A 22,248-nucleotide genomic window follows, 5' to 3' on the forward strand; every position below is an offset into this window, starting at 1 on the left:
GGTTTCTGGACAATATCTGTCATTGTTTTGTGTTGTTAATTGATTTCCAATAATAAATATAAACATACATTTGCATAAAGCAAGCATATTTGCCCACTCCCATATTGATAAGAGTATTAAATACTTGACAAATCTCCCTTTAAGGTACATTTTGAACTGAAAACAAATGTGCTAACTATGTGCTAACTATGCATAATCGTGCGATTAATTGCGATTAAATATTTTAATCTATTGACAGCCCTAATAATAATATGAAGACGGCTAAAAAACATGCAACTCAAGCTCTAAAACAAAGAAATCTGATATTATTCGCAACGGAATCTGATTTCAGTTTGGCCTCTGGGCTGTAAAAGCAGTTGTTGTTCAGCTCAGATATTTTCCCACATGGTTTACAGAAGCCCATAATGTGTTTGTGCAAAACATACCAGAAGTGTTTATTGAGAACTGTGGTAAACTAATCGACTCATAAATATTACAGAAATGTCCAAGAGCTGTAAAGCAATTTCATTAAGTAAGTGGGGAAAGGAGGAGAAATAGCAAACTTATACATTCAATAACTAACACTGAGGAGAAATGTCAACATGAAAGACAACTTTCACATACTTTTTTGTCATGTAGCTTTAGAACAACACAGAAATAATAATGAAAAACTATGCTGTCTTGTATCCACGAGTGAAAAACATGTGAGTGTGCTTGGAGACAGCCTCCATGGCCGCTCTCTGACCATCTTTCAGCCTTCACAACATCGCACATGATTGAGAGCCCTGCCAAGGTAACAGATGTGCTAAATTCCAGCTGCCTGCCCTCCGCGCCTCCTTTCATCTCACCGCTCTGCCTCCTTGTTTGTTTTTTATTGATTTCCTTCCTATCTGCATACGTCAGCATGCATTTTTTGTTGTTGTTTTTGGTTGTTTTTGGCTGGCGAAGGGAGAAAATTGAGTTCATATGGGCCTCGTCTCAAGTCAGCTGCGACGTCTGCCTGCCTGAGATCAGACTGTGTGTTTGTGTGTGTGTGTGTTTGTGAGCAGCGGAGGTATAAAAAAACCCAGAGCTAATCACAGAATTACGTCAGTCAGAAGATAAACAACCCCGTTCCTTTCGCCCGCATACACAAAGCAGTCAATCTGCGTTTTACAAGTGACATAAATTCTGAAGTATAGAGACGGAACACACGTCGGCTTGTTGGCTGCCCAACAAACCTCCATTCATTTCTCAACATTGAGGTCATACACGCACGATGACCACAACATTTCTAAAAGCCTGGTCACTTAGACCGAAGGATGGACAAACAAGTCACAGACAGGACGGTGGAGGAATATTTTGACTTCTGTTTGAGGCCGGTCGAGCAAAGCGCCACCTGTTGACGGAGCAGTGCCCTCAGGTGTCACATTTAAACATGTCCCAGTAACAAACTCTCCACGTGATGTATGGCGGTTTAATGTACTGGACTGTTTTGTTACAGACACAACCGTGTTTGCCTGCATTAGCCAGAGTCCTTCATAGATTTACTGAGGTCCTGAAATTCCTTCTCTTGGTCTGTATCCTGGCAACTCGGTTGGACTTTGGGAGGGGAGGGGCGCCTCGCAAACCAATTAAAAGGCAAACAAACACTTGTAAAGCGGGAAAAGAAAGATGTGGTTCGGGGTATTTTAGAACAAAACCTAAAATAAGGTATGTGGAGTGAGGGGAAAAACACTGAGAGCAACTGTCGTGTCCCTGTTTAGAGCTCGGTCTGTGTGAACACTGCCATGTGTAACTCACCACCTGCCAGCAAACACAGCAAACTCCCCTCAACACGTAAACAGACATGCTGTCCTCTGATTCACTGTATACTGATGTTAGAGAAACAACACTAAACTCTACAGCCATGCTAGCAGCTCTGTGAGGCTTTACCATGGATGTATAAAGAGATACAGCATCGGAGGTTCACTCTTATGAAAGTTGTTCAGTGGCGCATGAAGCAAAAAAAGCTTGACTTCCGAGTACAAAATTATCTGGATCTTCCGACGATCTTTCGCATCCATTGGGCCCATAGAGCAGGTGCCGTAGTGTTTCCATTAACTCCAGCCCTCGGTCCAGCCCATAGACTGTATATAAGAAGTGGATGTAGTGATCGTGACATCACTCATTGGCTTGTGGACTGCCGTTTTGAAGCCTTGAGTTCGGCATTTTGCCCGTCGCCATCGCCATCTTGTTTTTTTGCAACCAGAAGTGCAACCATTTACAGGCCACCAAAAATGTTCTAATTCACTTTCATGAACAGAAAACACACTGTAAAATGGGGCCAAGCCCTAAAGCATACCCTGCTTTATGGTCTATTTGTCTCTAAGTGGGATCATAATTTACTAAATGAACATCATGCTGTATTGAAGAAGACTTGAAACTAGTGATTGAGACCATAAACTCATGTTAACATGTTTACTGAGGTAATAAATCAAGTGAGAAGTAGGGTCATTCTCTCATAGACTTCTATACAATCAGACTTCTTTTTGCAACCAGAGGAGTCGCCCCCTGCTGGCTGTTAGAAAGAACGCAAGTTTAAGGCACTTGGCTTCACTTTTTAGACCGGAGGCTGCCCACTGGTCCAGCCTCGTTCTGGGGCTCATTCACATTAACAGAGGAAGGGAAACAACTCTGGATAATGGCTATTAGTGCATTTTACAACTTTTAGGACCTAATGATTTAAATAAGGTCTATTCAAGTGTTCGTACTGGGAAGTTGATTTACCTAAAAAAAAAATCACTGCTGATTTACAGACATCTCTTTCCCAATGTAAGTCTATGAGGAAAAGTGTTTTTGGCTCTAATGGCATCACATGACGGACATGGAAGTTGTTTGGCCACTATGTTAAAATTAGCTTTAAAGCCTGGCGCTCTTCCTGGGGGCCTGGGCTATACTGCTTTGAGATAAATGCTAACGTCATCATGCTAACATGCTCAGAATGACAATGCTGATATGCTAATGTTTAGTAGGTATAATGTTTACAGTGTTCACCATCTTAGTTTAGCATGTTAGCATGCTAACGTTGACTAATTAGCAATAATACAAAGTACAGCTGAGGCTGACAGGAATGTCATTAGTGTTTTAGGTCATAATCCAAAGTATTGGACAAATTCATATTTTGACCTGATGATGTAGCTAGATAAAAAAAAAGTCTGGGGATGCCCAAAGTGATTACAATTCATTTTGAAGGGAACATGAATATCTGTACCAAAGTTCATTGCAATCCATGTGATCAAGCATCAAGGAAAATGTGGTGACCGACCAACTGACCAACGCTGCCAGGAACAAAAACACAACAGGATCTGAGAGGTTTTACATTTTGGAAATAAAATCCAACTTCAAATGCACATGTGACGGAAGTAGGCTCAAGAACAAGATATAAATAGCAGCAGATGAACAGCAGATGAAATAACAACAAAAAAGGGTTTTGGTGAATTAAAATAAGAATTTGGTTGCATAATCATAGCCGTGGCTGAAATAAGCCATAGTAGCAAGCTGTGCCCTTCTCCACAAGGGGGGGCGAGGGGGTATGAGCCTCTGTGGCAAAGCGCTGTGGGTTCTGCCCACTGGCTAACTGCCTGTGCCACGGCTGCGGTAGCGGGGAGGGGTGGGATGTATGTTTGTGTCGAAAGTGATGCTGCACTTTTGGCATGGCTGAGCCACAGCGTGATCCGGCAAGAGCCTCCAGATTTACCACAAGAGGGGGAAACCTCAAGTCGCTCTGAGCTGGAATCTTCTGCAATTAAAAACAAAACCCAAGTAAAAGGAAGCAGGGAGGAAACAAATAAAAGAGACATTTTTTTTTGGAGAAAAGCTCAGCATGTTTTCCATTAGGAGAGGAAACCTGGCGCTCTCACTCTTCCCTCCTCTCTCTTCTGTGTTTCGAGAAGTTGCATCGAGAGCCGGCTTGGACAGGCAGCTGGACACACGGAACATGTAATCAGGATGACTATAGGCATCCCGCAGGCCGCAGGGTTCACCTCCCCTTAACACAAAAGCGCAAGTCACACCAAGGAAACACGGGCTGGAAAGCTACGCACAAAGCCTAAACATGTGGCGGATTGCTCAATGCAGGCCAGCCCAGACAGAGACACAGAAACCGCAAGTCTGTCACTGCCTCCCACACATGACATGAACTCCACACAGGGTCACTGTTCGACACGACAGCTGCAACTGGGCCCCCGAGCCAAGCCACTGGTTGACCCGCGCTGATAGAAATCAACCTGCGCTCTCTGATCATCAGCTGTGGTCTCTTACATGAGCTGGCAGGACGCTCCTGGTTCATATTTAAACATAAATCGCAGAAAAAAAGGACAACATCTGAAGATAGGGAAACAAATATCTTGGTATAAACGTCATAACTGTTGAAGTCAATGAGTGACGTTGGGAGTGAAACCGAGAGGGGATGAGTAATGAAGACAGAAAAAAAGCGTCTTCTTGTCAGTGTGTGTGTGATTGGGATCAGGCCCTGTGTTGTGTCCTCCTCTCCACGCACAGGACTTGTCTGGACAAGTTGCTCATGACTTGGCCCAGACGGAATCTGCTGCTCTGAATGTTTCTATCAATGCCTCAACACATCTTGTCTACAAATCTAATCTACAGAACTTAAGGCGTAGGTTCCCAAACAAAGTATTCTTGCCATACGTTCATAACAAAAGCCATGGTTTCGCTGTCTTATGTTGATGGTTTCCATAATTGCTCTGAGTTGAAGGCTTAAAATGCACACTATCATCACGTACTGTTTTTAGTATAACATCGTGATGACAACTGCTGACCTGATCCTTGGGTTCAAAATCATACAGTATACTAGCTTAAACTGCATTAATCAATTTTTTTTAAGGGCTGTTAATTGATTAAAATATTCAATCACGATTAATCGAATGATTGTCCATATCGTTATTAATCACAAACTATTTTTTTATCTGTTTAAAATGTACCTTAAAGAGATTTTTATCAACTATTTAATATTCTTATCAACATGGAAGTGGGAAAATATGCTTTCTTTATGCAAATGTATGTATATATTTATTATTAGAAATCAATAAACAACACAAAACAATGACAAATATTGTCCAGAAACCCTCACAGGTACTGCATTTAGCATAAAAAAATATGCTCAAATCATAACATGGCAAACTTGGAATAACGGGCCGTCGGAACAATGGCATGGCACCGAACATAGCTTAGGATTTAGCAACTAAAGAGCCAGATATTTCCCTCAAGAGTTGGTGGAAACCAGACATAAACGGAGAGTGAATCATCAGGTGGCCAAAAACACGACTGTTGCTATAACAAAGTAGGGCGAGAAACAAATGTTGAGACAATCTGATTATATTCAAGCTAATTATAGAAAGTAGAGCAGGTCAAAGTTCACCAGGAAGTCTATCTGTAAACGGATGGATGTTTACAACATACAGTTTAGGTAACAACTCGGGGGGTTTTGTTTACAACCTGTCTAATCGTCTCCCTGCTTGTGTTTTTTGCCCCGTTAGATTTCTTTTTAGCAATGTTGCCAAATCTCAGTGATTTACTTGGTGAGTACAATCATATCATGCCCAATAGAAAATGTGGCCAAAACTAAGAAAGAGACCCAAATTGTAATAAACTGGAGTTATCCTTTCATTTTTATGGTGCTAAAGAAACTGAAGACTGTAATCAGTCTTTTTCTATTATCATGTAACAGACAAGCCCAGACGCACAGGAGTTTGTGAAATAGTCACGAAATTGAATCTATCTGATTCGTGTACATAGACTACATAGACTACGAAACAGCTTTTACCCACAGGCTGTCAAGTGTGTAGAACCCCCCCCCCAAAGGCTGAGGACACTAGCTGCTGAACCATAATTTGCACTTTATGATGATCCACTTATTTATTGTTCTACTTGTGACTGAATGTTTTAATGTTTGTTTTTCACTGCAAAGAGCTGCTAAACTGTTTTTCGTTGTTTTCATTGACAATGACAATAAAGTATATCTATCTATCTATCTAGACACGAATTTATTTTTTTCCCGTGATGGTCAGCACGAAATCAATTCGTATGTAATCCACGTAATTGTGAACCGGCAAGTATAAAGAGCGGCGAACGCGTGGAACGCGGGTGGGTGGGTAAAAAACACCGAACTTTCGCCCCAGGAGACCCGTGTGAAACCAGAAGTCAAAGTTGATTTATTTGCCATGTAACTTCCGTACTTAAGTTACGACACTTCCAGAGTTATTTTAACCTAAACCACGATCTTTACCTAAACTTAACTAAGTAGTTTTGTTGCCTAAACCTATCCAAGTCAATCTATTCCTAAACCTAACTAAGTAGTTTTATTTTGAAAAGACTGGAGCAGAAAGTGACGGTTGAAAGTCGTGCTGAGCGTCACAAAAAAAGGGAAATTTGTGTCTATGTACACAAATCAAACAGATTTAATTTCGTGACTGTTTCACTAACTGCCGTGAGACTGTGTTGAACAGAAAAACTTCAGGCATTCAGAGCTCTGGTTGAAAAAACAATAAACTGCTATATTTTGCACTGTGGCTCTTTGTGTGTAATTGTGTGCAAGAGCCCCAGTAAAGCTAAAAACATACTGTACAGCAGGTTGTATATTTTTAAATCCTCATGCCCGGGTCACTGTGTTAGACGAATCAAACACACAACTTTTCAGCACAGACTATTTTTCGTGATAAATGAAGGAAATGGACTTTCCTTACACCTAATCCCCACATGTATACCGAGCTGCTGCGCTTGCATCAATTTTGCAGACGTGCTGTTTGGAGGAGAGAAAAGCAGGACGGTGGGAATGGAGACGGACAGACAGACATACAGAGGAATGACAGGAGGCACTTTCCACAGAGTGAGTCATGGAAAGCTCCTCGGCACGCCGTCAGGCAGAACGACGTTTCGTACGACAAAGCCATGCCCTGCAGTCCTACCCGCTCTCGTTACTCAACTTTTATTGAATCTGAAATGTAAAGAGGAGGGGGGGACCTCTGCTCTCTTCATTCTTCTCTCTGTGTCTTTCCTTCCCGTCTTGCCTTCCTCTATCTGTCCGCGGTGGAGTATGTCACGCAACGGGAGCCCAGCCTCAGACAGTTAATGCAGACAAGATTAATTTCCTGATGTTAATTCCAGTTCTGGAACAGAAAACACAGAGAAAAAAAAGAAGCTCTCCAGTCGAGTGTTAAACTGGGCGTTTGTCCACTCCACCTTTCTGACTAAGCCCATAAGGCTATTTCCAGATTTCTCTAGTTTGGACTGAAACCGGAATGAATGTTTAGACTTTGTTGGCCGGGGCTTCGTTCCTCTGGTGGCTCATCTTTGAAAGCTATTGAAAACTCTTAAACCCTCTACATGTATTTAAGATAGCAGCAGATGAAATAAACTGTTGCCAGTTCATCCTCTGGAAGAATAAACCATTGTGTTGATTCTCAGTTCAGATCAAGGCAGGGCATGAATACACAGGGTTAAATCCCTTCCTAATATTAAATATATCTGGTATGACAACAATTTTTCAATCTTTTTTTGAGGCTAACCAAATGAAAACCTTGACTTATGTCTGTGAATGTGCCTGATTGTCTGCATGGGGGTTTAATAGTTTAAAAAAGTCCCATTCCTGCACAGGCCGCTGGCTGCTAAATCAGATTACGCCCCTCAGACAATCTCTTTTTGTCTGCTGCTCGTCTGCTTTACACGTTATCGCAGTGGTTCCCAGAGTCATGTGTTGCTAAGAAACCCTCCGTTTCCACATCAGCAGACTGTCACTGCGTGTCCCATGATCACACCTAGCGGGAGCTGGCGGACGCTCGGTTAGGTAATAGAGGGCGGAGTGGTCCGCGCAGCTGTTCTGCTGCCGGCTAGCTTAGTTTCGTATCTTACAGAAACACAGAGGGCTGGAGAGTACTGGAAAATAGCAAAGCCGGGGTCAGAGGAACTACCCCATACTGACAAGGTATGGGCGTCTAGCAAGATGAAAAGGGCGAGGAACATGTGAGGGAACGATAAAGTCGGGGAGTGCTAACACTTTGACAGGTCCAGAGAGGAGCCTCAACTCTGCTGTGCCCCCCCAGAGCACCGCCGCCCCAAACAAAAGGCAGAGGAGGAACAGAGGAGGTCTCTGACCCTCACAGGGAGACCCTCTGATGACCTAGCAGAGACAGGAAACAGGAAGTGTGACCCCTGACCTCTCACTGGTGGTGGTGGGGGGGGATCCTAACACGTGACGGTGCCCAGTGACAACAAGCCCAGGATGTGTGGATTAGATCAGAGACCGCGGCAGGAAGACTCAGCTGTTCACGTCTCTGCTCCCTGACAGCTCGACAAAAAGCCCAGCAAAGACGTGTTAGATTGAGAGGATGAAAAGCAACACACTGTTTGTACCTGTGAGTGAGTGTGTGTGCTGTGGTTCCTGGTTAGTGATGCCGGGCGCCTGGCTTGTGCAGCAGGGTTTTTATAAGCCGGCTGCGTGATAATTACACCCAGTGGGGTGGTAGTGGTTTGGGAGCGAAGGGGTGGAGTGGGTAGAGGGAGGCGACCCCGACTCGGGCCTCAGGGTTGATGGTGGGGGGGAAGGAGGGGACAGGGAGGGAGGGAGAGGTGGAGGTATGGAGGTAAGGAGGAATGGGTGGCAGTGGTAGAAGGGATGGTTGGGCCTCATTAGCAGGCAGACTAATTGGGAGGAAAAGGGCCCTCACATGCTCTGTCTGACCTCCCAGCCAGCAGGGGAGAAAGCCGCGGTGGGAGAGGGGTGTGTGGAGTTAGTGAGGGGGGGGTATCCGATAGTTGGATTCCTAAAGTTAAGGAACCATAACTCCTCTAAACTCCTCAAATCCTAAATATACCATGAAGTCAGAAGTCTCCGGAAAGCGAAAGGATAACATGCGTGTGCGGTGCTCTAACAGGGATGCCGGCTCTGCCTCTGCAAAACGCCCCGCAGCCTCTCAGAGGTTTACACCAGGTGTCACACTTCATTTAAAGAACCCTCATGGCTTATCCCTGCACACAAATATAGCGGCATAACAGCTCTCCTTCCTCCTCCGCTTCCAGGGCAGTCGTACTTCACACACATAAAAACTAGGAAGGAGAGAGGACGAAAAGGCCCTGAGGGGGTATATTAAATAACGCTTCAAAAACCCTCAGTAAATAACATCAAACACAAGTCAGACTCTTTGACTGGAGCGAGCATAATGGCCAGGTTAGCAAGTGTAAGTTTACAAAACAGCAGGCCCAGTCTGACACCCATGGTGTCTATTAGTCTGATAGTAAGCACGCCCTGTAGGAAAAAGGCCACCGCATGCTAGTCCTGTCATGAAGCAGCTTCCATTTTATCTCTACTGTAATTATAACACACACAGCACTGTGTTTATTCATGCATTTATATGCTGCATTTCCCAGCCACTTGTATGTCACAGCTGTATATGAGCTGCTGCAGTCATATTCCTAACAATGTGTGTACAAGATTAACTGCTGCACAGTAAAAACTGTCCTAGCTTAAGTGTGTGTGTGAGTTATATATATTAAAGATTGTACGGGCACGCACGAGGTGTCGAGCGCACACTGCCCAGAGCTCCGGTGGCTCGGAGGAAGTGAGACTGCGTGATGGAATTTGCGGCGCTCGGGATCTGGTTTATTTTCCACCCTGGATTCCTGTCCTACCTGCAGGATTTTCCCAGGTTCTGGCTTCAATTAGACTGGGAAGCTGGGAGGAGAGGAGGGGGGATCTAGGGGGTTTAGGAGACGAGGGGTGGCGGGGGGGGCGGCTGGAGGAGGGAAGGGCGACAGAGCTGGAGTCTGTCACACACAACTCAGCACAGCTGGGGAGATGGAAAGAAAGGCGGCGAACAGGGAGATAGAGAGAGGATGATGGAAGTAAAACATGTGAATGAGGTGCCAAAATAAAAGCTTTGGCACGCATTATGAAGATGTTTGTTATTCTTCAAATGACAGAGCAATTTTAAACAGTTCAAGATGAAATAATTACTGAAATGGATTCCTTAAAAAAAACAAAATTCCTCAACAAAGATGTCTTCATATACAGTACATTCCAAATGTATTTCTCCACAGAGGGACATATAGCCAAGAAGAGGCTGTCAGAATAATCCCAGGAGGTCTGACCCTCCAAATGGCAAACTCATCTGACAAATGAGTGGGAAACGCTCTGTAATCAAAGACCAATCACATAATTGCTCTATTTTGCCACTAGCTCAACCATCTCCTGCGAGATTAGTTGTTCAGAGGAGAAACCCGATACTCTGGGAAGTTAAACAGATGTTCCGAAAAACAAACTCATCTCCTCAGAACAAGAACACATCACCGAAATAATATGTTCTAATTTAAGAGAGCTGCCTCCACATTGTGTCTCTGTACAACGGCCAGTTTTTTACAAAATGGGAGCAGTAATGCAGCGTTACAGTGAGGTTCTCATTAAGAAAACAGCGAGACTTGTCAGACTGGCATCGCAGAATACCGTCAACAACGAGGAAAAGCGTGTCTCTGTTCGCTCTTTATCAGCTTTAACACACTGCATATACAAGGCACGACACTGCACTGGAATTTGTAACACAGTGTAAGCATGCACAGAAATGTCCACGGCTCCTCGCAGTCCTGAGCTGTTTAAAGATTCCAAGACGAGAAGCAATAACTGAAGGAGAAAGCCATTTCTCTTCATCCATTTATAGTGCACAGTTCACTTTAAACTTGGCTATGGCTCAGTCATGACATCAGCTGCTTTAGGCGTGAGAAAACGTTGTTTTATAAGCTGAGGCGAACGGCTCTGAGATTTTTTTTTTTCTCCTTTCGGTGTTTAGTTTAGCCTCACAGAGGCACAAAGGCAAGGGTCTCCCTGCCAGACTGTCTCTGTATCTGCTGATTCTCTGATCAACACTGACAACGTGAGAAATGACACATTTCCGCTGCATAGCTGCATTTCACAGGGCCATCGTCACGGAGCACTTAGGAGTGGAGGAATGAAACATCGGGGGGATTAAAGTTGGAAGGAAGTGGATTCTTTGGAGGGGTCCCATGTTCCCCTCGCTGTTGGAGAAAGTAGCCCCCTATATTTTATGACATAGTCTCAAATACTGCGGGCTGGGACTGATTCGTGGTTAGAAAGTGGGTCAGTACGAGCTGGAAGAACCATTGATTGTGCTCACGGTTTGAGCCAAAGGCAGAATAATGTTCATTCAAATGGAAAATGTGTGCAGGATAAAAGAGCCTTATAGGACTTGTAAAGACCAGTATGTGGCTGACCCATGTCCTGAATGTGGAGCCGAATGCATATAAAAGGACAATAATGTCCACATTCTTCAGTCTCTGGACATACTGTACACGACGCTCAAACACACAGACGACATCATGAGACCTAGACGCTGCCGTTTTTAAATCAGCATGCCACTCTCCTGGTTGACGTCCAGGAACATTACACATGCTATCTCACTGTTGACCTGTCGTCATACACTCCGCGTATAAACAGGGCAGATGAAAGTAATTATCTGTGAGTTGTGGCCTGCTCTCATATCAGATGGTTAATTAGTCCATTTGCTTTTAGCCCTGCACCATCCAGAGCTGGTGGTCTTTCAACTGGCGCGGAGGCGGAGACCTTGTAAAAGTGCTTTTAACTAAACAACATCACTTTCTCCGGTGCCTTCAGACGTTGTTTACAACATGCTGGCTCAGAGCTGCTAGGACCATGAAATACTGTGTATAGTCAATAAACATTTAGTAGGATTATAAAGCAAGTTTAAGGGTTTGCCTCTGACATCTGCCTTTTCCACTGGGAGATATGTTCTTTTGTCAGGCTAGCATCATGGATCTATGGACGGTAATGTTTAGTCGGTCGGTCCGCTACTTTGATACCTCAGCAAGTGTTGGATGGATTGCCATGACATTTTGCATAGAGATTCATGGTTCCCTGAGGATACATCCTAGTGACTTGCTGATCCCCTGATTTATTAATCTCATGTCATCAGGTCAATTTTTTTTTACAGATCCAGTGAAATATCTCAACATCAATCAGATGGAATGACACAACATTTTGTAAAGATAGTCATGGTTTCCAGATGATGTGTCCAAGCAGCAACCTACGGTGCCGAGAAATGAAGCCAAAAGTGCTAAAAAAGTGCAGTTCTTCAAATGGCCACTTGAGGCTGTCTCCAAAAGCGAGTCAATCTCCATAGACCCCCATGTTAAAATCAAGCCCCCAGAAAGAGCGACAGCCGTTGAAGCAAATTTTCGTAGTGACCAAACGGCGGTACTACAACTTCCGTGCCCAAAAAGACTTTTCCCCATAAACTTATACTGGGAAAGAGACGTCTGTAAATCAGAGGAATATTTTTCAGGTTAATTCCCAGTATGAACACTTGAATAGCTCTTATTTAAATCAGTAGGTCCTAAAAGTTGTAAAATGCTCTAATAGCCAAGTTATTTTCCTTCCTCTGTTCATGTGAATGAGCCCTACACCGAGGCTGGACCAGTGGGCAACTCCGGGGTCTGGAAAAAAAACGTGATTTTTTTTATGTAACTCACCTGTTATAAATTATATTAAGGATTAAAGGTAGGCATAATGACGGAGTGGCCGCTTTGAGCGGCTGCTAGCTGTCTTCTCCGTTACGTCACCCGGTCTGCGGTGTATCCCGCACCGTCGGCTCTAGTCTGCCCGTGTCGGAGGGTTTTTGGCGGAGCCCGTCGGTGAGAGAAATCACTCTGATCAGCTGTTCAGCTTAAACGAATCAGTGCACAAGAAGAGAAACGGATGTGAGGAAAGCAAGCCAACAAGTAAAGTAAAGAGGACGCACACAGAAGGCTCTCCTCATTTTTCATCTTCATCTCATCTCATCATGCATGCCAACTGGCTGTCGGCTGTAGTCTTTGCGGTGTGTTCAAATGCAACTTGTCGGCCAAAACAAAGGCGATGTGAGGTTACGCAACAGTCGGCCTTCATCGCAGCTAGTTCTTTGATGTCGGTTTGGTGTGTCTGGGCCTTCAGTTTCGTTCTTACTTTAGCAGTGAACAATAAATTTGTTCCTAACATGTAACATGGTTAGACAAAATAACAGAAACAGCTTACAATATAATGAAAATTGATACATAAACACCATAAATTGAAACCTCTCTCTCAGGCACAAGACTTTAATATTGTAAACTTCACAGAGGGAGTTTTTATTGCAGGAACATTGTATTATATTGCATCATCTTGTGAGGCGTTACTGTTATTTTGTGTAGCTCGGTAATAGTGATGATTTTTTTCGTGAAAATATTTGTGTAATCTGATTTCTACAGAAATGTGTGAGTCATAAACAGTTTTAGTGCACATGAAATATGCAATCAAGCGCAGTCAGTCTTTTGTCAGATGTTAATCCAGCCCATTGATGTGGAGATCTAAAGGGAAGTTGGAGTTCAAGCAGAAATGTGCTTGACTCTGCTGTACGGTCATCAGATATGGGATTAAAAGCTCCCATGTGAATAGGCAATCTGCATAAATATCAGGCGTTTATGTAAACAGAATCGAAACCCTATAAATGTCCACATGTACGCCACGTCACCAGTACAACATGGGATCCAGTGAGAAAGGGGTATTAGGTTACCGAGAGCATCTGATCGCACACACACAGGAAGAGTTTGACTGTTTCCATGTTTCTAAGGGATTGTCTGAATGTCTGTAACACAATGAGCTCAGTCATTTCAGCAAACTGCATTTTCTTGCGAAATCTCATCAGAAGCCCATCAGGAACCCGATCCACACGGTAAACAGTCTGCTCCGCAGCAGCTCTGCTTGTAATCACATGGGTGCAAATGTTTGTCCCTGTCAGAGCAGGAAGTTTTGAAAGGCTTATTACATTAGAGCACGTATGTGTACGTGTCCTGTGTTTTTAGGATTAAAGGATGGTTCCAGTTTATTACACATAAACACACATTGGGTTTTATTCTTGTAGTTTTGGTCACCATTCCTGTTGGTATCAAAAACATCAGACTCAACAAGCTAACTTCTGAGCTATGGGAATGTCGCAACCTTGCTGTAAAGAAGTCAGAAGGGGCAAGGGACACGCCGGCAGACGATCATACAGATTCTAAGCAAACTGCCTGGTTAGCCAAATGTATTTGGAAGAGAGAAAATAAAGGTGAGCAGTAAAATTATTACCCAAACTTTAAGTTGTAAACATCCAACAAACCAGCATTCTGGTTAAACTTTGACCTAACCTTACCAAAGTTGTGTTCTCATGCAGTTTTCCTCTGCATTGAGGGGTTATTATTAAGGCTGTCAAAGTTAACGTGATGATAACGCATTAACGCAAATTTGTTTTAATGCCACTAATGTCTTTAAAGCATTAAAGTTACTGATATCATATGAAAACCTAAGGAATCTATTGGTACCAACCATGTCATACTAGCTTGTTGGGAAGGAGGTTAAATGAGTGAGGAAAAACTATCATGGCCATTTTCAAAGGGGTCCCTTGACCTCTGACCTCAAGATATGTGAATGAAAATGGGTTCTCTGGGTACCGACGAGTCTCCCCTTTACAGACATGCCCACTTTATGATAATCACATGCAGTTTTGGGCAAGTCATAGTCAAGTCAGCACACTGACACACTGACAGCTGTTGTTGCCTGTTGGACTTGAGTTTGCATTTTATGATTTGAGCATATTTTTTATGCTAAATGCAGTACCTGTGAGGGTTTCTGGACAATATTTGTCATTGTTTTATGTTGTTAATTGATTTCCAGTCATAAATGTATACATACATTTGCATAAAGCAGCATATTTGACCACTCCCATGTTGATAAGAGTATTAAATACTTGACAAATCTCTCTTTAAGGAACATTTTGAACAGATAAAAAAATTCAATATTTTAATCAACTGACAGCCCTAGTGGAAACCCAGCTAATGATGCTCTAATAAAAAGTAGTAAGTTGTTTTCATGAAGGGTATCAAAGATTGGTCAAAACTACACAAATATGACCCACATTTTTTATTAACTGGAATAATCTTTTAAACCAATATTTAGAGTGAGATCCAGGATTAATCCTGTGGGGGATTTTGAAGCAGGTAGGGGTCAAGTAAACACCTAACGCTCCTGTTCAAGCATCGCTCCTCTCGCTTACAGCAGCACTGAGCGCGCATGAGCTAATACAGCAAAAGTAATTGAGAAAATTACAGCGTGTCAAACCACAACCCTCTGTATTTGTCTTGAGGGTCTCTGGTTGTCAAAGGGGGAGTGGAGGAAGGTCCACAGTTGCTCCTTGGATCTCCCAGGTTGTTTAAACAGGAGAGAGGGATTGTAATCCACTGTGACAGGCCCGCAGCACTCAGAAGCTCAAACACATACATGCAGACAAAAACGCATGGACGCAAACACACATTACAGCTGGAGAATGGTTTGAGGGGCACGGGGGGTGGGGTGTAGGTGGTCAGCAGCCATCCGCCGACGTGTTGACAGCTATAAGTGCAACCACCACGAAGAACCAGGAAATACAGACAGATCTGTGGGCTGATACATCTCCCTGCAGAGGCCGACTTTGAGCCTACATCCAAGCATCTCTGCACTCACTCCAAAAAGGTGGTTTCCATGGCGACGGCAGCGACAAAAAAAAGGGGGGCTTCGGCCTTGAAGACAGCTGGGGCTTATTGTGGATGGAGGACATAATTCCTGTCCGTCACAACAACCCCTATCACCCTCAGAAAACATGTCCTCATCTGGTCGCGGTTTTGGTGGATTTGTGTCTAATAAGAGGTTGTTTTGTTTTTTTGAGCAGTGCAGATGAGACACAGAATAACATCTGTTCAGACGTTTCCTGTCAATCGCGTTTTACAAAAAGAGCAAAGTGTCACCTTGAACACAGATCTCTGTGGATTTTTTCTCATATACAGTATGAAAGAGAGAAAGGTGCATTACAGCACACTTCACACATCTTCACCGGTGCTGTACTGACCTGCAGCAGCTTGAAAATCAATGTCCAATTGAGAACCAAGAGGTAGAACTAATGGTTAGGTAAACCTTTACACCTCCACAGAGGAGAGGGCGACTTGTGTGCACACAAAGAAACTTACTTCAAGTGTTCAAACTTACCGTGAGAGACCTCACAGGAACAAAATATCAAGTGGTACAAATGTACAAACATGCAAACGATGGACAAGAGATGCACACAGCTGACCTGGTTGATGTGTTTGAGTTTGTCTATGATCTGGCTGATGATCGGCTCGGGGGGCTTGTTGCTTCGGGACTCGGAGCCGGGGTGCGATCGCTTCAAGCCCGGCCCAGGAAACCTGAAAGGACAGGAAAAGAAAAAATAGACTCAGTTCTTATATTTCTGATTGTTTACAGGAGTTTCACTGAATTTAGAAACCTCAATGGAGTGGAAGACATTATGTACTGGCCGTTGCTCCATCAGTCCAAACAAGGCGCTTGTCCCCATCTAGTGTTGATAAGATGAACGACAGCTCTTCTGTTTTTTTTAGTTTAGGGGCCGATCTGCGGAGCTGGAAAGTCCATTTGTAACCCAACCCTATCCAAAAGGACTCACTTTTCCCTTGCTGAAGACATCACGTCTATGAAGTTAAACAGGGGATAACATTTTTAATGTTTCAAGATATCTCTTTTATCTTTTGAATAAAAGCTGTGGAGACTTCTTACAAAGAAAGTATTCAAATGTTTCAGCATCAGCCTTTAAAACAGTGAGGCTGTTAAATGATGATATAAATAAATGTTTTGCCATGAGGTAAAAACATCCTCAAAGGAGTTGAACCATTACACAAAGTCTGGTTGATAATTCATTTCATGCCCATTAAACTGGTCAATTAGTGGTTTTTAATCATATCTGGTGTTAATGAGAGGACATTAGCAGAGTTGTACTTTGGTCCTGCTTTAGCAGCGAGGGTATATTTAGATACAAGCAGCCTACGGGCAGGTGCTCACATGTCTCTCTGTGTAACTGAGGAAACGCGGCTCTGTTGACACCTGTGTATGTTATCGAGAGGAGGAGCTGAAACTTTCCTGCAGGTGTTTCTTTGCTCTTGGCAGTGCCGGGAATTAACCCCTTCCCACTACATCATCACTCCTGCACGCATGAGACAAGCTTGTTTAGATGAGCAAGAGTCAGGATCGATATACATAACATATCTTCCCCCAGGCACCACAGTGATACGAGTGGTGGTGAGGGCATACTTGCCAACCTTGAGACCTCGAAAATAGGATCATAAAACCCAAGAGGGCGGTCTGGGGTTCCTCCCACAGAAAAAATAGAGTTTCAGAGACTTTGTTTCCTGCATTCTGGTGACTTTTAAAGAATGAAAATAACAAAATAATAAGTACACTGCAACAGCATTTTATGCTAATAAGCTTACTTGAACTTTACTTTTAACTCTCAGAAAAGAAAACTGAATAATTCGCCCCTCTAGTGTGAATATCTGGTATAAACTAATATCCATCAGTATTCATTCATTCATTCTTTGCCCCTGCTTGAGTATTTCTTTCTCTTAGCTCTCTCCGTCTCTCACTCAATGAAGGTCCTTTCAGACACAACGTCACAACGGCACCACTGCGCTCACTAGCGCTATGTATTGGCAATAATCTGGCGATACTGTGTCAAGCAAAGCCCGACTTTGGGCGCTGCATGGTGTGATGTTGCCGTCCGGGTGGAAATAGAAGGGATTATACACGACTGTGCAGCACCAGAAACAGGTTGAGCTAAGGAAAAGGAAAAAAAAAGGTCTGAAAATTTACCACAAATCGGGAGAAATACAGGAGAAATGTGACGCCGTGAGGAAAACGGGAGAGGGCAATTAAAAAACGTGAGTCTCCCGGGAAAATCGGAAAGGGTGGCAAGTATGCGGTGAGGGCAGAGGTCATATCTCGGCGTAAATGCCACCTGCTATATTGCTGCAAATGTTGGAAAGATGAAGGACAAAAGGGCCGAAGTGGGAAAAATGTTCGTAAGAGAGAAAAGGCTCTTGAAAAAAGTGAGTGAGACTCTCTCTTTGTGTGTGTGTGTGTGTGCAAAGTATGAGGTCATACTCTGTTCTCATCTCTGAGACACCGCCCTGAGCACCACCCACACACACACACACACACATACACCTTTCACCTGCCATCTCCATTCATCAGTCTTTCGCTCTCCCCTAAGCCAGACTTTTCATTAAACTCAAATTACATTTCCCCAGTTATTTATTCTTCTGATTAGCCATGATCTCACCCCCTCTCCGCTGCTAATTATCACATTAATAATGGAGAGAGAAGTGTGATCCATTAAGGAGAGAAAAAGAGGAAATATGGGTCGAGGAAGGAGGATTATGGGGGGGAGATTTTGAGCGAAGATAAGGAGCCGAGGCAGGTTAGTGTTTCACACGTTAGATGCCAGTCAGATAATTTGACCGAGACGTAATTTAGCGTGTGTCACCGTAAAAGTCTTTTTGACCAATGATAGTCTCAGTTGTCAGCCTTCCGTTTGTTATCAGATCGTCTCTGTGTTATTGTTCGCTGCTGGCAGAGCTGATCACATCAGTTAACTCCAGTGATAACCTAATCTAATCTAACACCAATTACCATGCTATTAGGTTCCGTCTGAATGAGATTCCTCTCACATCAGAATAAACAACAGTAGGAGATGAGACTCTAGGTGTTGAAGGAACATATATAATGGCATCTGACGCTTTTCACACCACCTGATCACACTTCCATGGTCAAAGGTCGGGGTATGTTGGGTGTAAACATTGCGGTTGTTGCTGTTAATACACTGCACGTCTTCAGGCTGAATGTCATCTCGAGCAAAACGAGAATCAAATTTAGATGATATCATAAAAATAGCTGTGAGGAACTGTATGGAAATTGGGGTGGTGAGGGGGGGCAAGCCTTATCTTTCACTTTGTAGAAAAAAAAAAAAAGCAAAGCCCCCTCCAGGGGTATTAATGTTTTCTTTCAACCCTCGTTTTGATTTAGAAACAAACTACACAAACACCCTCCCCACAACATGTGAAAATAATAAACCGTGTTAAATTGGTGCGACTTGTTTAATCGTGTACCTCAAATGATATCTTAATATCTTAATCTCTAACCCTTTTGGTGCCCTAGGCAAAATTCGGATTTGGAGCCCTCCCCCTGCTGCTGCCTATGGCGCTGCTCTAGGGTTAGGGTTCAACCGCCTAGTACCCTAACCTTAGCCCCGTAAACCACAACACACATCAGACATCACAATGGCTTTAGGACAAAAATAAAAAAATATTTTCATAAATAACTGTATTTATTATAATATAAATAAACAATTGATCGCTGATATTGTTGGCTTAAAAGTGTTTAGTCAGTTTCACTACAATTTGGCCGGGCAGATGAAAAAGTGTGAGAAAGAGAGTTATAGGGGTGAAAAGGGTATTTCTTTCTTTCTTTATTCATTTGTTCATTTGTTACCTCAATGCAGAAAGTGAGGAAGGGTGCCCACCGGCACTTTTTCTTTTAAGTTATTGTTATTTGTTTTTGGAGGGCGACCAGCGCCCCTTTCCCCAGAAGTGGCACCCTAGGCGACCGCCTATATGGCCTATGCCTTAAGCCAGCCCTGATCTTAATGGGATTTCTTATGTGGGCCAATGTAGACCTTAATGTTTTTTCATGCGATTAATTCGCACGTCAATATAATTTTTCGAACTCGTGTTTTTGTCACGAATACTTTCACAGAGAACGCGAACATTATGCAGCAAAAAAAGCAACACACTTTTTTTCGTAACAAGGTCGAATTTTTCCGAGCTTTCGCACCACGAAGGCATCAACCAATCCAAGTTGTGCAGAACAGGTTGAGTTGCGCCTATATTATTGAAACATCGACACGGAGGCTCCGTAGTCCGAACCAAGACGGTAAACTTTATTACTCATTTCAATCTTGACAAAGGCAGCGCAGACCAGATCTAGCCTTCAGTTCTGACTTTTCACAATAAAAGCCCTCCTGGACATATAATATTTGCAGGTGAGTGTTTCGCATTTTCGGGTCATTAATTCGGCACGCCCCGATGAAGTTTGGTACAGATATCCATGCTCCCCAGACGATATATTAAATTCTACTGACTTTGGTGAACCCCGATGTCCACCAACCTCAAGGTCAAACGGATATTTTGTCCAATACTTTGGTTTTTGACCAAAAACCTGCAAAAGTAATGACAGTCCCATCAGCCTCAGCTGTACTTTTTAGTCCTTACTAGTAAAAGTTAGAATGTTAACATGCTAAACATCACACCTGATTTACATCAGCATGTTAGCATTGTCATTGTGAGCATGTTGCCATGCTGACATTAGCATTCAGCTCAAAGTAAAGCTGTGTCCTCTGGGACGACAGCTGAAAATTAGCCTTTTGTCAAACACTGGCACATTTACAGTGATCAATATGCATTGTTCCTGAAAAATACATGAATACATTATTAAAACCCTGATACAGAGACAGAACGGTTGTCCTTTGCATGTGGCAAAGTGCTCCTTTATGAACCACAGTAACCTGTTGTGCAACAGTTAACTATTTTGCAAAGGAATGATGAAATAACATCAGTTTAGAATGATAAAATAAAAGTCCCCTGCTCTCAGACTACCTTACCTTCAGCCAAAGGAAAAATAACAATCCCCTCCCTGTTATCTGACCTCCTCTCCCCCCTATTAATTTTCATACATTCCCAGAATTAGATGTTCACCGTTGACGTAACACCTATTATCACTTCACTCACATCATCTTTTATCACTTATCGCACGCACGCATGAGTTCACATTATATCCAAAAGAGGAATGGAAATTCAATGTTTTGAGTTGACGCGGCATCACATCTGTTATCACAGTTATCAGTGTAACGCTCTCGCTGATGTGGTGAAAAGTGCTGCTCCTCTGATCTTGGCTCCGGGTAGGATGGTAAACACGCCCGATAAAAAGCGCCACATTTAGCTCCAAAGATCACTCCTCAAGTATCGGAGACATTCAGTACCCGACCCCTCCAGCACTTACCCCCCCCCCCTCCCCACACACCCCACCAAATCTAAATTTATCTGCTTGAGACAATACGAGAATGAATGCCACATTTGGATCAGGAGACGCTCCTATCTGAGAGGATAATGGAAGATGATCCAGAACAAACCTCGGAGTAAAAACGTACCCCCGAGTGAATTTGCAGGCATATGCCCTCGCAGATGACACAGAGAATTGCTTGCCTGGAGTCACTGTAATCTCTCCATCATTTCGTCTCCTTCCCTGCCTCCCTGCGCTTTCCTATCGCACCGTTTGGTCCGGCTTGCAATCATCCCCTCAGGACAGCTCTGCCCCTGTGCTAACCTGATGTCTCCTCTCAGATTGAGACCATTTTCAACCTTTGTGACAGACTGTTTTTCAGCAGTTTGAGGAAAGCTCAGAAAAGTATTCTCAGCCCTCCTCGGGAACAAGAGGTAAAACATTAACCTGCAGCGCTTCATGTCTGAATTGTGTGCCTCTGCATTGATTAAATTCCACATGTAATTTACAAAGCAAAAAAAAAAAAAGGATGATATCTATAACTATCTGAGCCAAATTGAAATTGGGGCCGGCTGACGGCGCGGGCGGAAAACGAGGAAGTTATGATGTGTGGAGCCAAAGAGGACAGGGGTGAAGTGAAATATTGCACAAACCAAATGAGGTTCTGCTGGGTGCACGGGAGATGTTGGATGAAGGAGGAGAGAGCGATCGAAACAGCAATTAACTAAGCGAGAATAAGGTGACAGCACGCCTGACATTAATAACATCCCATAGAGCCAAAGTCAAGATTTACACTCACACTCGGTGGGAGAGGGGGGCCCCTCTTGTGAAGCTCATCAGCTCTGGGCAAACTTACCCTTCAACTCACCTACACTCTGCTAGACGTGCTGCTGGAGGGTTGGGAATTCAAGAATCAGAGCAGACTATTTGTATAACTGATCATCTAGAGAGGCAATAAACCAGAAGCTGCGGGGGGTGCTGGGGAGTGGATTTGTCTATAGGGCTTGCAGTGTGTTTTATAGCTGTAAATACAGGCAAATGAGACACTGATTTACCTGTCTGTCATCTCCTGCCCATTCCAGCAGAGGGAGTGGTTCGCTGGAGCGGGCTCTCGGCTGCACAGCGCCTCCCCGAGACCGCTGTAGAAGGAGCTGAAGCCCTTCAAGTTGGATATGAACTCCCTGAGGTAGGCAAAAGAAAGGAAGTGTTCAACACAGAGAGAGAAGAAGAATAAAAACTTCAGTTAATCTCAATATGACTCTCACATATCAGCAGGGAGAAAGATACAGTGAGAGGAGAGA

General features: G+C 43.5%; 1 protein-coding gene across 2 annotated transcripts in view; it reads right to left on the reverse strand.

Annotated features, from left to right (window-relative positions):
- Positions 1 to 22,248, reverse strand: part of gpc3 (glypican 3) — a 127,425-nt gene that overhangs the window by 15,426 nt on the left and 89,751 nt on the right. For both annotated transcript variants that reach the window (XM_037780886.1, XM_037780888.1), the window contains exons 5-6: positions 22,003 to 22,128; positions 16,137 to 16,248 (exon numbers count right to left, since the gene is read on the reverse strand). In XM_037780886.1, the coding sequence (XP_037636814.1) occupies positions 16,137 to 16,248; positions 22,003 to 22,128 (238 nt within the window). The remainder of the gene's footprint in view (positions 1 to 16,136; positions 16,249 to 22,002; positions 22,129 to 22,248) is intronic.

The sequence above is a fragment of the Sebastes umbrosus genome, chromosome 9 (genome assembly GCF_015220745.1).
Source record: "Sebastes umbrosus isolate fSebUmb1 chromosome 9, fSebUmb1.pri, whole genome shotgun sequence".
Classification (NCBI taxonomy): Eukaryota; Metazoa; Chordata; class Actinopteri; order Perciformes; family Sebastidae; genus Sebastes; species Sebastes umbrosus.